Source organism: Coregonus lavaretus (genome assembly GCF_964263955.1).
Source record: "Coregonus lavaretus genome assembly, contig: HAP1_SCAFFOLD_1114, whole genome shotgun sequence".
Lineage (NCBI taxonomy): Eukaryota > Metazoa > Chordata > Actinopteri > Salmoniformes > Salmonidae > Coregonus > Coregonus lavaretus.
Window position 1 is genome coordinate 67501 of NW_028156142.1, and position 14679 is coordinate 82179.

Sequence of the window (14679 nt, forward strand, 5' to 3'; positions counted from 1 at the left end):
CTGGTATTTTGGCCCATTCCTCCATGCAGATCTCCTCTAGAGCAGTGATGTTTTGGGGCTGTCGCTGGGCAACACAGACTTTCAACTCCCTCCAAAGATTTTCTATGGGGTTGAGATCTGGAGACTGGCTAGGCCACTCCAGGACCTTGAAATGCTTCTTACGAAGCCACTCCTTCGTTGCCCGGGCGGTGTGTTTGGGATCATTGTCATGCTGAAAGACCCAGCCACGTTTCATCTTCAATGCCCTTGCTGATGGAAGGAGGTTTTCACTCAAAATCTCACGATACATGGCCCCATTCATTCTTTCCTTTACAGAGATCAGTCGTCCTGGTCCCTTTGCAGAAAAACAGCCCCAAAGCATGATGTTTCCACCCCCATGCTTCACAGTAGGTATGGTGTTCTTTGGATGCAACTCAGCATTCTTTGTCCTCCAAACACGAAGAGTTGAGTTTTTACCAGAAATATAAATTTTGGTTCATCTGACCATATGACATTCTCCCAATCCTCTTCTGGATCATCCAAATGCACTCTAGCAAACTTCAGACGGGCCTGGACATGTACTGGCTTAAGCAGGGGGACACGTCTGACACTGCAGGATTTGAGTCCCTGGCGGCGTAGTGTGTTACTGATGGTAGGCTTTGTTACTTTGGTCCCGGCTCTCTGCAGGTCATTCACTAGGTCCCCCCGTGTGGTTCTGAGATTTTTGCTCACCGTTCTTGTGATCATTTTGACCCCACGGGGTGAGATCTTGCGTGGAGTCCCAGATCGAGGGAGATTATCAGTGGTCTTGTATGTCTTCCATTTCCTAATAATTGCTCCCACAGTTGATTTCTTCAAACCAAGCTGCTTACCTATTGCAGATTCAGTCTTCCCAGCCTGGTGCAGGTCTACAATTTTGTTTCTGGTGTCCTTTGACAGCTCTTTGGTCTTGGCCATAGTGGAGTTTGGAGTGTGACTGTTTGAGGTTGTGGACAGGTGTCTTTTATACTGATAACAAGTTCAAACAGGTGCCATTAATACAGGTAATGAGTGGAGGACAGAGGAGCCTCTTAAAAAAGAAGTTACAGGTCTGTGAGAGCCAGAAATCTTGCTTGTTTGTAGGTGACCAAATACTTATTTTCCACCATAATTTGCAAATAAATTCATTAAAAATCCTAGAATGTGATTTTCTGGATAATTTTTTCTCAATTTGTCTGTCATAGTTGACGTGTACCTATGATGAAAATTACAGGCCTCTCTCATCTTTTTAAGTGGGAGAACTTGCACAATTGGTGGCTGACTAAATACTTTTTTCCCCCACTGTAGATATGTACATGAAGGCAGGGTAAAGTGACTAGGCGTCAGGATAGATAATAATAAGGTATTTGAGGTAGATATATACATGAAGGCAGGGTAAAGTGACTAGGCATCAGGATAGATAATAATAAGGTATTTGAGGTAGATATGTACATAAAGGCAGGGTAAAGTGACTAGGCATCAGGATAGATAATAATAAGGTATTTGAGGTAGATATGTTAATGAAGGCAGGGTAAAGTGACTAGGCATCAGGATAGATAATAATAAGGTATTTGAGGTAGATATGTACATGACGGCAGGGTAAAGTGACAAGGCATCAGGATAGATAATAATAAGGTATTTGAGGTAGATATGTACATGAAGGCAGGGTAAAGTGCCTAGGCATCAGGATAGATACTAATAAGGTATTTGAGGTAGATATGTACATGAAGGCAGGGTAAAGTGACTAGGCATCAGGATAGATACTAATAAGGTATTTGAGGTAGATATGGACATGAAGGCAGGGTAAAGTGACTAGGCATCAGGATAGATACTAATAAGGTATTTGAGGTAGATATGTACATGAAGGCAGGGTAAAGTGACTAGGCATCAGGATAGATACTAATAAGGTATTTGAGGTAGATATGTACATGAAGGCAGGGTAAAGTGACTAGGCATCAGGGTAAAGTGACTAGGCATCAGGATAGATAATAATAAGGTATTTGAGGTAGATATGTACATGAAGGCAGGGTAAAGTGACTAGGCATCAGGATAGATAATAATAAGGTATTTGAGGTAGATATGTACATGAAGGCAGGGTAAAGTGACTAGGCATCAGGATAGATAATAATAAGGTATTTGAGGTAGATATGTACATGAAGGCAGGGTAAAGTGACTAGGCATCAGGATAGATAATAATAAGGTATTTGAGGTAGATATGTACATGAAGGCAGGGTAAAGTGACTAGGCATCAGGATAGATAATAATAAGGTATTTGAGGTAGATATGTACATGAAGGCAGGGTAAAGTGACTAGGCATCAGGATAGATAATAATAAGGTATTTGAGGTAGATATATACATGAAGGCAGGGTAAAGTGACTAGGCATCAGGATAGATAATAATAAGGTATTTGAGGTAGATATGTACATGAAGGCAGGGTAAAGTGACTAGGCATCAGGATAGATAATAATAAGGTATTTGAGGTAGATATGTACATGAAGGCAGGGTAAAGTGACTAGGCATCAGGATAGATAATAATAAGGTATTTGAGGTAGATATGTACATGAAGGCAGGGTAAAGTGACTAGGCATCAGGATAGATAATAATAAGGTATTTGAGGTAGATATGTACATGAAGGCAGGGTAAAGTGACTAGGCATCAGGATAGATAATAATAAGGTATTTGAGGTAGATATGTACATGAAGGCAGGGTAAAGTGACTAGGCACCAGGATAGATAATAATAAGAGTAAAATAAAGAACAGAGTGTAAAAGTGTGTGTGTGTGATATGTGGGTATGCGTGTGTGTTGTGTGTGCATGTATGTAGTGTGTGTGAATGTGTGTGTGTTTTGTGTAAGACTGTCAGTGTAGTGTGAGTGAGTGAATGAATGAATGAGTGAGTGTATAGTGTGTATATATAGTCTTGTGAGTTTGCATAGAGTCAGTGCAAGATATGCAGATAGTCCAGGTAACCATTCAGTAACTATTTATCAGTCTTATGGCTTAGGGGTCTCGGAGCCCTGGTACCCTTTGCCGGATGGTAGCAGAGTGAACAGTCTATGTAATTTTTTTGGGCCTTTCTCTGACACCGCCTGGTTTAGAGGTCCTGGATGGCAGGAGACGTACTGGGCCATCCGCACAACATGCTCTCGATGGTGCAGCTGTAGAACTACGTACTGTATTCATTGTATATGTCTTATTGATCTAGAACTGGGAATGCAATTTTCATATTTGTATCATTCATGATGAATAAACATAACGAAATTAAACAAAACTTTTGGGTGGAGCTCTTCGCAGAATATACAAATCCATCAACACTCAATACAGTAGTTGATATTCAACACTTTCTGTAGGTTTTATTAATGGTATATTATTTATTATTATTATTATAAATGGTATATTATTTATTATTATTATTATAAATGGTATATTAGCTGTAACACAATATGGGCTGAGCTGGGCAGTAATCAGATACTCACACACAGTTCCTGGCGGCCAGGTCTTTGTGGATTACTTCTCTCCTGGCAAGGTAGCTCATCCCACATGCTATCTGGATCGCCATGTGGACCAAGTCCTGCTGGGAGATGGCCTAGAGAGAGAGGAGGAGAGAAAATAAGTATATATAGATAGTGAGAGAGAAAGAGAGAGAGAGAGACAGAGAGAGAGACAGAGAGAGAGAGAGAGACAGAGAGAGAGAAGACATAGAGAGAGAGAGACAAAGAGAGAGAGACAGCGAGAGAAAGAGAGAGAACGAGAGAACGAGAGACAGAGAGAGAGAGCGAGAGACAGAGAGAGAGAGAGAGAGAGAGAGAGAGCGAGAGACAGAGAGAGAACGAGAGACAGAGAGCGAGAGAGAGAGAGAGAGAACGAGAGACAGAGAGCGAGAGAGAACGAGAGACAGAGAGCGAGAGAGAACGAGAGCGAGAGAGAACGAGAGCGAGAGAGAACGAGAGCGAGAGAGAACGAGAGCGAGAGAGAACGAGAGCGAGAGAGAGAGAGAGAGAGAGAGAGAGAGAGAGAGAGAGAGAGAGAGAGAGAGAGAGAGAGAGAGAGAGAGGCAGTAATGCAGACGAACAGCTCCTGACTTTTTATAACTATCTGGTTGTTAAGAGTGAGATTAAAATAATATATATGTAATCAAACTGAACAACTGAAGATCAACACAGGAGGAAAAGATTGACAGAGTGTGAGTTAAAACACCAATCTTAATCGTGCTAGCTAGCCAAATTCGAATGTCAGCTAGCTCACATCTAGCTCCAACTGTTTACTGGTGGTAACCATAGCAACACGGCCAGTGAGGCAGCGCCAGCAGCAGCAGAGACAGAGACCCCCCCCCCCCCCCTTTTGAATTTCCAGCATAAATCAAATCAGAGAAGGGAAGAATCAATTTTAAACACAGAATTCTGGAAACCCGGAAACTTTGTTTGCCGACTGCTCACACAACAGGACTGTTACAAACCTGTTATTTCCCACAGACCACAGTACTGCCTGGCATACAGCCGTAACCAGGCCGTTCAGCTATACGTCAAAGAAAGGCATCTGCAAGGGAAGGCAAATCCACATTTCTGGACCAGGAAAACAGGTTTCTGACGGTAAACATGTACCAGAACGGCACTGTCATGGTCCAGGGCAGCGAGGCTGCACTCAGCTCTTTTGTGCAGGACTTCCACACCCTAAGGAAGATAGCAGAAACCAAAAAGAACAAGGACAGCACCCCAACCTCTCCCCTCACCTCAGACACTCCAACAGCAGGAGCCCAGACCCAGACCCACACAACAGGTATGTCCTCCCAGAGCCAAGACCACATCACCATCAGCCTGCTGAGAGACGGGCCGGCTCTGTTAGAGGTATGGGCTACTGAGCTAAAGGAGCAACCCCCCCCAGCTACACCACCTCCAGCCCAGACACAGAGCTTCTACAGGACCAGATCAACCAGTGCAGGACCCAGCTGAACAACTCTGTCCAGGAGCTGAGAGAGAGCCCCAGTACAGCTCTTGAGGAGGTAAAGGTCACCATGAGGAGAGAGCCTCACCACAGCTCTTGAGGAGGTAAAGGTCACCATGAGGAGAGCGCCTCACCACAGCTCTTGAGGAGGTAAGGGTCACCATGAGGAGAGGGCCTCACCACAGAGCTTGAGGAGGTAAAGGTCACCATGAGGAGAGGGCCTCACCACAGAGCTTGAGGAGGTAAAGGTCACCATGAGGAGAGAGCTAGTGCAGGTAAATGAGGAGATGGTAAAGGAGTTGTCTGTCATCAAGAGGCTGCTGCAGCACAGAGAACAGACAGTAGAGAACCCTAGAGAGAAGCTGCAGCCCCTCACCTCCCCTAACACCCCCACTGACCCACCTACTACAGAGAGAAGCTCTCTGGACCCCCCTGACACACCCCTCCTTGTACACAGGCCCTGTGTACCCCAGCCCCAGCCCCAGACCCACACCGTAAACCCACTACTCTGGTAAAACCCACTGAGCTGGCCATCCTCATTGACTCAAATTGGAAATTCACCCAAGAGGATAAACTCTTCCCTCACCACAAGGTGTCCAAAATATGGTGCCCAAAAACACAGGATGCACTCCACATTCCTGTCCCAGCCTGACTTTGGCACACCAGGCCACATTATTATTCCCACCGGCACCAGCAACCTGCGAGAGGAGCAGGAGAGAGCAGGCAGCCTGGTCAACAGAGTAGCAGAGAGAGGGCCTCAGTGGTTCCCCAACTCCCACATCACCATCGCCACTCTGCTGCCCCTCATTCACGTACCGTTCAGAAAGTCAACGCTGCTCACCACCCAACAATCACCCCCAGAGCATCTGCCCGACCACTCCCACCTGAGGAAGCGGGCAGTAGGGATGTTTGCCAAGTCTCTAAAGGACGTGGCACATGGTAGACAAACACCCCCATGCCGCACCGGACAGAGGACCACCCAGAGACCCCTACCAGACCACAGCACCACCAAGGAGCCCCAGGCCCCCTCAACGCCCCACCAGACCCAGCGCACCACCAAGGAGCCCCAGGCCCCCTCAACGCCCCACCAGACCCAGCGCACCACCAAGGAGCCCCAGGCCCCCTCAACGCCCCACCAGACCCAGCGCACCACCAAGGAGCACCAGGCCCCCTCAACGCCCCACCAGACCACCGCACCACCAAGGAGCACCAGGCCCCCTCAACGCCCCACCAGACCACTGCACCACCAAGGAGCACCAGGCCCCCTCAACGCCCCACCAGACCACTGCACCACCAAGGAGCACCAGGCCCCCTCAACGCCCCACCAGACCACTGCACCACCAAGGAGCACCAGGCCCCCTCAACGCCCCACCAGACCACTGCACCACCAAGGAGCACCAGGCCCCCTCAACGCCCCACCAGACCCAGCGCACCACCAAGGAGCACCAGGCCCCCTCAACGCCCCACCAGACCCAGCGCACCACGAAGGATCCCCAGGCCCCCTCAACGCCCCACCAGACCCAGCGCACCACCAAGGAGCCCCAGGCCCCCTCAACGCCCCACCAGACCCAGCGCACCACCAAGGAGCACCAGGCCCCCTCAACGCCCCACCAGACCACTGCACCACCAAGGAGCACCAGGCCCCCTCAACGCCCCACCAGACCCAGCGCACCACCAAGGAGCACCAGGCCCCCTCAACGCCCCACCAGACCCAGCGCACCACCAAGGAGCACCAGGCCCCCTCAACGCCCCACCAGACCCAGCGCACCACCAAGGAGCACCAGGCCCCCTCAACGCCCCACCAGACCCAGCGCACCCCACAGGCCCCACCCACCACATTTTTACATTTTAGTCATTTTAGCAGATGCTCTTATCCAGAGCGACTTACAGTTAAGTGAGTGCATACATTTTTTCATACTGGTCCCCCGTGGGAATCGAACCCACAACCCTGGTGTTGCAAGCGCCGTGGTCTACCAACTGAACTACAGGAGGCACCACCAGAGCATCACCACTTCCCTCGGCTTAGCCAGACTGGACCGGACCGGGCCCATCCTACCACCCAGCACCAGACCACCACCTCTACCAGACCAGAGTGGAAGCCCCCCGGCCCCCCTCCACTCCACGGGGCCCTACAGCAGGACTGGCGCAGCTACGCGGAGGTCCTCAGAGGACAGGAGAACCGTGTAGGATTGAGTGAGATTAAACAGCTCCTCCAATACATCTGCACTAAACTTAGGGTAGGGGAGGGAATGGCCGGCAGGGATGTAGCTCAGTTGGTAGAGCATGGGTTGTGGGTTCGATTCCCACGGGGGGCCAGTATGAAAAATAAAAAAATAATGTATGCACTCACTAACTAAGTCGCTCTGGATAAGAACGTCTGCTAAATGACTAAAATGTACAATGTAATAGGAATGTACACTACCGTTCAAAAGTTTGGGGTCACTTAGAAATGTTCTTGTTTTTGAAAGAAAAGCTATATTCTTGTCCATTAAAATAACATAAAATTGATCAGAAATACAGTGTAGTCATTGTTAATGTTGTAAATGGCTATTGTAGCTGGAAACGGCAGATTTTTTTATGGAATATCTACATAGGCGTACAGAGGCCCATTATCAGCAACCATCAGTCCTGTGTTCCAATGGCACGTTGTGTTCGCTAATCCAAGTTGATCATTTTAAAAGGCTAATAGATCATTAGAAACCCTTTTGCATTTATGTTAGCACAGCTGAAAACTCTCGTGCTGATTAAAGAAGCAATAAAACTGGCCTTCTTGAGACTAGTTGAGTATCTGGAGCATCAGCAATTGTGGGTTCGATTACAGGCTCAAAATGGCCAGAAACGAATAACTTTCTTCTGAAACTTGTCAGTCTATTCTTGTTCTGAGAAATGAAGGCTATTACATGCGAGAAATTGCCAAGAAACTGAAGATCTCGTACAACGCTGTGTACTACTCCCTTCAAAGAACAGCGCACACTGGCTCTAACCAGAATAGAAAGAGGAGTGGGAGGCCCCGGTGCACAACTGAGCAAGAGGACAAATGCATTAGTGTGTCTAGTTTGAGAAACAGGCGCTTCACAGGTCCTCAACTGGCAGCTTCATTAAATAGTACCTGCAAAACACCAGTCTCAACGACAACAGTGAAGAGGCGACTCCGGGATGCTGATCTTCTAGGCAGAGTTACAAAGAAAAAGCCATATCTCAGACTGGCCAATAAAAATAAAAGATTAAGATGGGCAGTCTGAGAAGGTCAGCGTCCCGGAGTCGCCTCTTCACTGTTGACGTCGAGACGCCGTTGCTAAACCCTTCACTCTTAACAACGTAGTAGTTAGTAGTTACTGTATTTTGACTGTGCTGTTCTTTCTTTTTGCAACATGAAATCGCTGTCAGTTACCATGTGGAACATTCAGGGCTGAATCTTTGGACTGAAGAGTTTAGCACCCCATTGAAACCCTGCAGAGTTCTGTAAGATTCTCCTACATGCCCAGAGGAAAACTACAAACAATGCATGCAGGGCAGAATTAGACCAATATCCACTAATAATAAAAACTCAAAAAATAGCAATTAAGTTTAGGAAACATCTCAAATACAGTGACCCCCTCTCATATCATTACCAAGCCCTGCAATACGAAGAGCTGAGCAAAGAAAATAGTCCCCTCATCCAGCTGGTCCTGGGTTGAGTTCACAAACCTGTTCTACTAACACACTGAAGCCTCAGGACCAGAACATCCAATCAATCAGAATTAGCCAAATTACAACAAAACAAAACTACATTGCTTATTGGGAAACACAAGCATAAGCACAAAGTTAAATGCAGTGCTGTCTGGCCCTAAATCGACTGTACACCGTGGCTAACTATTTGACCATGGTTACTTATCAAAACCTTAGAAAAACCTAGACAAAGTACAGGCTCAGTGAGCACAGCCTTGCCATTGAGAAGGGTAGACACAGGAAAACCTGGCCCCCTGTAGAGGAAAGGCTGTGCAACCACTGCACCACAGCAGAACCTGAGACAGAGCTGCATTTCCTGACAAAATGTCAAAAATATAAACCAATTAGAGAGTGTCATTTCCCCAAATTTGAAACCGTTTTTCAAGGTTTCAATGGCCTCTCTGATGAGAATAGGCTTCCCGTCCTGTTGGGGGAGGAAGCAGAGAGCTGTGGGTTGGCAACGCACTACATTGCTGCCTGCCATAAGATGAGGGACAGTGTCTGACAGACCAACCAACCTGCACATGTCCTCTATATTGTTAATGTTCAATGTATGTGTCACAAACGAGACTCCCGCTGTTCCTCCTGCTCACCACCAGAGGGAACCCTCTCCTGAGTATTAAACCCCTGAACTACATTTCCCACATACCTGGCTCTGATTACCGTTGCACCTGACTCCCATCAGTAGACTATTTAGGTGCTCTCTAACTCTCTCTCTTTGCGAAGTCTTGTTAGCCCTGGTGATCATTTCTGAGCGTTTTCGCCTGTGTCTGTCTGCCCGTGGATTTACTCTGGACTGTTTTTCCCTCCTTGATTCTTTGCTGCCTGCCCTGGACTATATTCTTTACTGGACTGATTTTTGTAAGCTTGCTGCCTGCCCTGACCTTATGTCTGTACCTGGATTACGATTTGCCTTATCCCTACTGTTGTGTCTGCTGGCGATTGACCCTGTTTGTACGACCAAGATTGTAATAAAACTGCAAATGGATCCTCACTCTCCTGGAGCATCATTACAGAAGACTTCGCCAACACACGATCCAGCAGCTCTGGTTCAGATGTCCACGGAGATTTCCACTCAAGCTAACCAACTCGCCATTCATCAACAGCAGCTAACCCATTTAACTACAGTAACAGAGGAACTCGTCAGGACGCTACAGAGGTTGCAGGTGTCGCTAACGAACCCAGCCCCTCCTCAACCGAACGCGAGTGTGGGCGCTTCTCCACCACCGTCACTCACAGTTAACCCACGTCTGGCTCTCCCTGATAAGTTCGACGGCAACCCAACTAAAAGTAAGGGATTTCTACTGCAATGTTCATTATTCATTGATCAACAACCAGCTATGTATGTCACCGATGCCAGCAAGATTTCCTTGGTATGCTCACTCCTCACTGACAAGGCGTTAGAGTGGGTGACGGCGGTTTGGAGAGAGGATGGCACTGCTTTCCCATCGTTTGGTACCTTTCTTCAACGCTTCCGGGAAATATTTGAACACCCGGAGGGAGGTATGAGAGCTGATGATCGACTACTTGCGTTGAGCCAGGGCAGGAATACCGCAGCAGAATATGCTTTGACATTTCGCACTCTAGCAGCTCAAACCGACTGGGTGGAGAGCACACTTAAACTGCTCTTTCGCAAGGGACTCAGCTTGGAGTTGCAATCCGAACTGGCCTGCCGAGATGAAGGGAGATCGCTGAATCAATTCATCGAACTAACCATTCAGATTGACAATCTGATTCGTTCACGTCGTCCACTCAGAACGGTACCCACCAGCACACAATACCCGGTCACTCTGTCTCAAACTGAACCCATGCAGCTCGGATATACTCACCTGACTCCGGAAGAACGAGAACGCCGCATACGTCAACATCTCTGCCTCTATTGTGGTCAACCGGGCCATTTGAGGGCGTTTTGCCCCACAAGACCACCTCCTCGTAATCCCTCTTCGGTGAGTCCTTGTGTTCAAGCACATCACTCCAGTTCTTGCATCAAAGTACCTATAGTATTATCTCTAGAGGGCAATCATATATCCACATCAGCTCTATTAGACTCAGGAGCAGCCGGGAACTTTATGTCTCACGAGTTTGCCCAACAACAACAACTCCCATTAATCTCCTGTAACTCTCAATTGGCAGGGGAGGCGCTAGATGGACGGCCTCTCGGCGATGGGAGGGTCCTGCACACCACCGTGGACCTTCAACTACAGACCGGTACCCTTCACACTGAGGTAATTCGTTTCTACGTCATCTCATCACCTCATAACCCGGTTATTCTTGGACTCCCCTGGCTACGTCAACATAATCCCCTCATCTCATGGAGGGAGGGTCGTATCATCAAATGGGACCCGTCATGTCACTCCAACTGCTTAACTGGCAGCCCTTCACTCTCCATTCAGACCGTCACGCTAAAGGACGAGCCGGCCCTTTTCCCCACTCTTCCCATTGAATACTCTGACCTCATCGAAGCTTTTAGCAAGACCAAGGCGATGGAACTCCCTCCCCACCGATCAAGCGACTGTTCCATCGAACTATTACCAGGCACAACACCACCTAAGGGCCGAATCTTCCCCCTATCACAACCCGAATCAGAAGCCATGAACAACTACATCGAGGAGGAACTTTCGAAGGGGTTCATTAGAACGTCGACATCACCTGCAGCCTCTGGCTTCTTCTTTGTTAAAAAAAAAGACGGTGGCCTACGCCCTTGTATCGACTACCGGGGTCTCAACGACATCACCGTCAAGTTTCGATATCCTTTACCGCTGGTACCAGCTGCCCTAGAACAACTCCGCAAAGCCAAGTACTTCTCCAAACTGGACCTCCGCAGCGCCTACAATCTCATTCGCATCCGGGACGGTGATGAATGGAAGACAGCCTTCTCTACCAGCACTGGGCACTATGAGTATTTGGTTATGCCTTTCGGGCTGTCCAATAGTCCGTCCGTATTTCAGTCGTTTATCAATGACGTCTTTCGGGACATGCTTAATCGTTGGGTAATTGTTTACATCGATGACATTCTCGTCTATTCCAACACCTATGAGGAACACGTGCAACACGTGAGAACAGTATTACAACGACTCATTGATCACCAATTATACGCCAAAGCAGAGAAGTGCGAATTTCACCAGACTTCCACGTCTTTCTTGGGCTACATCATCAACCAGGAGGGAGTCGCCATGGACGAGAAGAAGGTCAAGGCCGTTCTAGACTGGCCACTGCCAGTAACCTTAAAGGAGTTACAACGCTTCTTGGGATTTGCTAACTTCTACCGACGCTTCATCAGGAAAATCAGCTCGGTAGCCTCTCCCTTAACCTCTATGACTAAGAGAAATGCACCACACCTCACCTGGTCAACTACAGCACAGGAGGCTTTCGCAGAACTCAAGTCACGTTTCACATCTGCCCCCATCCTCCACCACCCTAATCCTGAAATCCCGTTTACAGTTGAGGTGGACGCTTCTAATACGGGCATTGGAGCCATCCTCTCACAGCGGCACGGATCCCCACTCAAGCTCTATCCGTGCGCCTATTACTCCCACAAACTTAGTCCAGCCGAACAGAACTACAACGTCGGAAACCGAGAACTGTTGTCCATGAAAGCAGCTATGGAGGAGTGGCGTCATTGGCTGGAGGGAGCTAAACACCCGTTTGTGATTCTAACGGACCACAAGAATCTGGAATACTTGCGATCTGCCAAGAGACTGAATCCCAGACAAGCGAGGTGGGCTCTCTTCTTTACAAGATTTGACTTCACCGTTACCTATCGTCCCGGTTCAAAGAACACCAAAGCAGACGCATTGTCACGCCAACACGACGGTGTAGTTCCCACTGAATCCAAGGAAACCCTGCTTCCTGAGTCATTAATCGTGGCCCCTATTCAGTGGGACATCATGACAGAGCTCACCCAGGCCAATTCACAAAAGACCCCTCCTCCCGAATGCCCCCCTAACAAAACTTTTGTACCTCAGGATCTCTGTCAGAAAGTGCTACAGCAAGTTCACTCCGTACTCAGCTCCGGTCATCCTGGAATCGCTGCCACTGTTCACCTGCTTCAGAACAGCTTTTGGTGGCCAACCTTGCGGGCAGACACAATAAAATTCATTAACGAATGCACCACCTGTAACACAAGCAAACATCTCAGACAACTACCATCGGGCCTATTGCAACCACTGCCAATTCCCCACCGACCATAGTCCCATCTTGCCATAGACTTTATTACCGATCTTCCCAAGTCCAATGGGAACACCACAATACTCACTGTCATAGATCGCTTCTCCAAGGCCTGCCGGTTGATTCCACTTCCCAAACTGCCTACAGCATTGGAAACAGCCGAACTCATGTGCAACCTTGTGTTTCGCTTCTATGGCCTGCCTGAGGACATCGTGTCGGACCGGGGGCCCCAATTCACATCCAGAGTATGGTCAGCATTCTTCCAACAACTCAACATCAACATTAGCCTCACGTCAGGATATCATCCACAATCTAATGGTCAGACAGAACGCCTCAATCAGGAAATCACCCGGTTTCTCAGAGCCTACTGTCATCAAAACCAAGCAGACTGGAGTCGATTCCTCATGTGGGCGGAGTATGCACAGAACTCACTCCAGAAACCCTCCACCGGTCTAACTCCATTCCAATGTGTAATGGGCTTCCAACCTCCCCTATTTCCATGGTCAGGGGAACCCACCGAGGTACCCTCTGTCAACGACTGGCTCCAGAGAAGCGAGGACATCTGGAGTCAGGCTCACACCCACCTGCTACGTGCTGTCAGGAGACAGAAGTTGCAGGCCAATCGTCACCGTCGCCCCAATCCCGAATATACTCCAGGTCAATGGGTCTGGCTATCCACTCGAGACCTACGCCTCAGACTTCCTTGCAAGAAACTCAGTCCCAGGTATGTAGGCCCCTTCCAAATTGTTAAACAGATTACACCAGTTTCCTTCCGTTTGGCATTACCCTCTAATTATCGTATCTCTCCCACTTTTCATGTATCACTTCTCAAACCCGCTGGTGGTCCGAGAGCGGAGGAGGAGGAGCAGACCAGTGATCAGGGCTCCCCACCCATCTTGGTGGACGGCGAGGAGGCATATCAGGTTCGAGATCTACTCGATTCCAGACGCCGGGGCAGGCTCCTCCAATATCTGGTGGATTGGGAGGGGTACGGACCGGAAGAGCGATCCTGGGTTAATACAGAGGACATACTCGACCCCGCACTCATGACTGAGTTCCATAGGACGCACCCGGAGAAACCGGGCCCCCGACCTCGAGGAAGACCCCGGCGTTGTTCGCCTCTTCGCGTCAGGAGCCGCTCGCAGGGGGGGGGCTCTGTCACAAACGAGACTCCCGCTGTTCCTCCTGCTCACCACCAGAGGGAACCCTCTCCTGAGTATTAAACCCCTGAACTACATTTCCCACATACCTGGCTCTGATTACCGTTGCACCTGACTCCCATCAGTAGACTATTTAGGTGCTCTCAAACTCTCTCTCTTTGCGAAGTCTTGTTAGCCCTGGTGATCATTTCTGAGCGTTTTCGCCTGTGTCTGTCTGCCCGTGGATTTACTCTGGACTGTTTTTCCCTCCTTGATTCTTTGCTGCCTGCCCTGGACTATATTCTTTACTGGACTGATTTTTGTAAGCTTGCTGCCTGCCCTGACCTTATGTCTGTACCTGGATTACGATTTGCCTTATCCCTACTGTTGTGTCTGCTGGCGATTGACCCTGTTTGTACGACCAAGATTGTAATAAAACTGCAAATGGATCCTCACTCTCCTGGAGCATCATTACAGTATGGTTATTTTGACCCTTGGTTATTGTTGTTACTGTTGTCCCTTAGACAATATTGATTATTATTATTTTAATTATGTTAATAGTGTAAATATCCAAAGTAAGCTTTGGCAATATGTACATTGTTAAGTCATGCCAATAAAGCAAACTGAATTGAAAATTGACAAACAGACAGACAGACAGACAGACAGACGAAGTGGATATTCAGAGGACGAGCCTGGGTTGGTGAGCTTTTAAATCATTAGAATTCCA

At 48.3% G+C, this 14679-nt stretch overlaps 1 protein-coding gene across 1 annotated transcript in view; it reads right to left on the reverse strand.

The window, feature by feature from the left end:
* Positions 1–14679, reverse strand: part of LOC311126743 (tyrosine-protein kinase RYK-like) — a 101928-nt gene that overhangs the window by 9448 nt on the left and 77801 nt on the right. The window contains exon 11 of the mRNA XM_084200731.1: positions 3474–3583. Within this exon, the coding sequence (XP_084056857.1) occupies positions 3474–3583 (110 nt within the window). The remainder of the gene's footprint in view (positions 1–3473; positions 3584–14679) is intronic.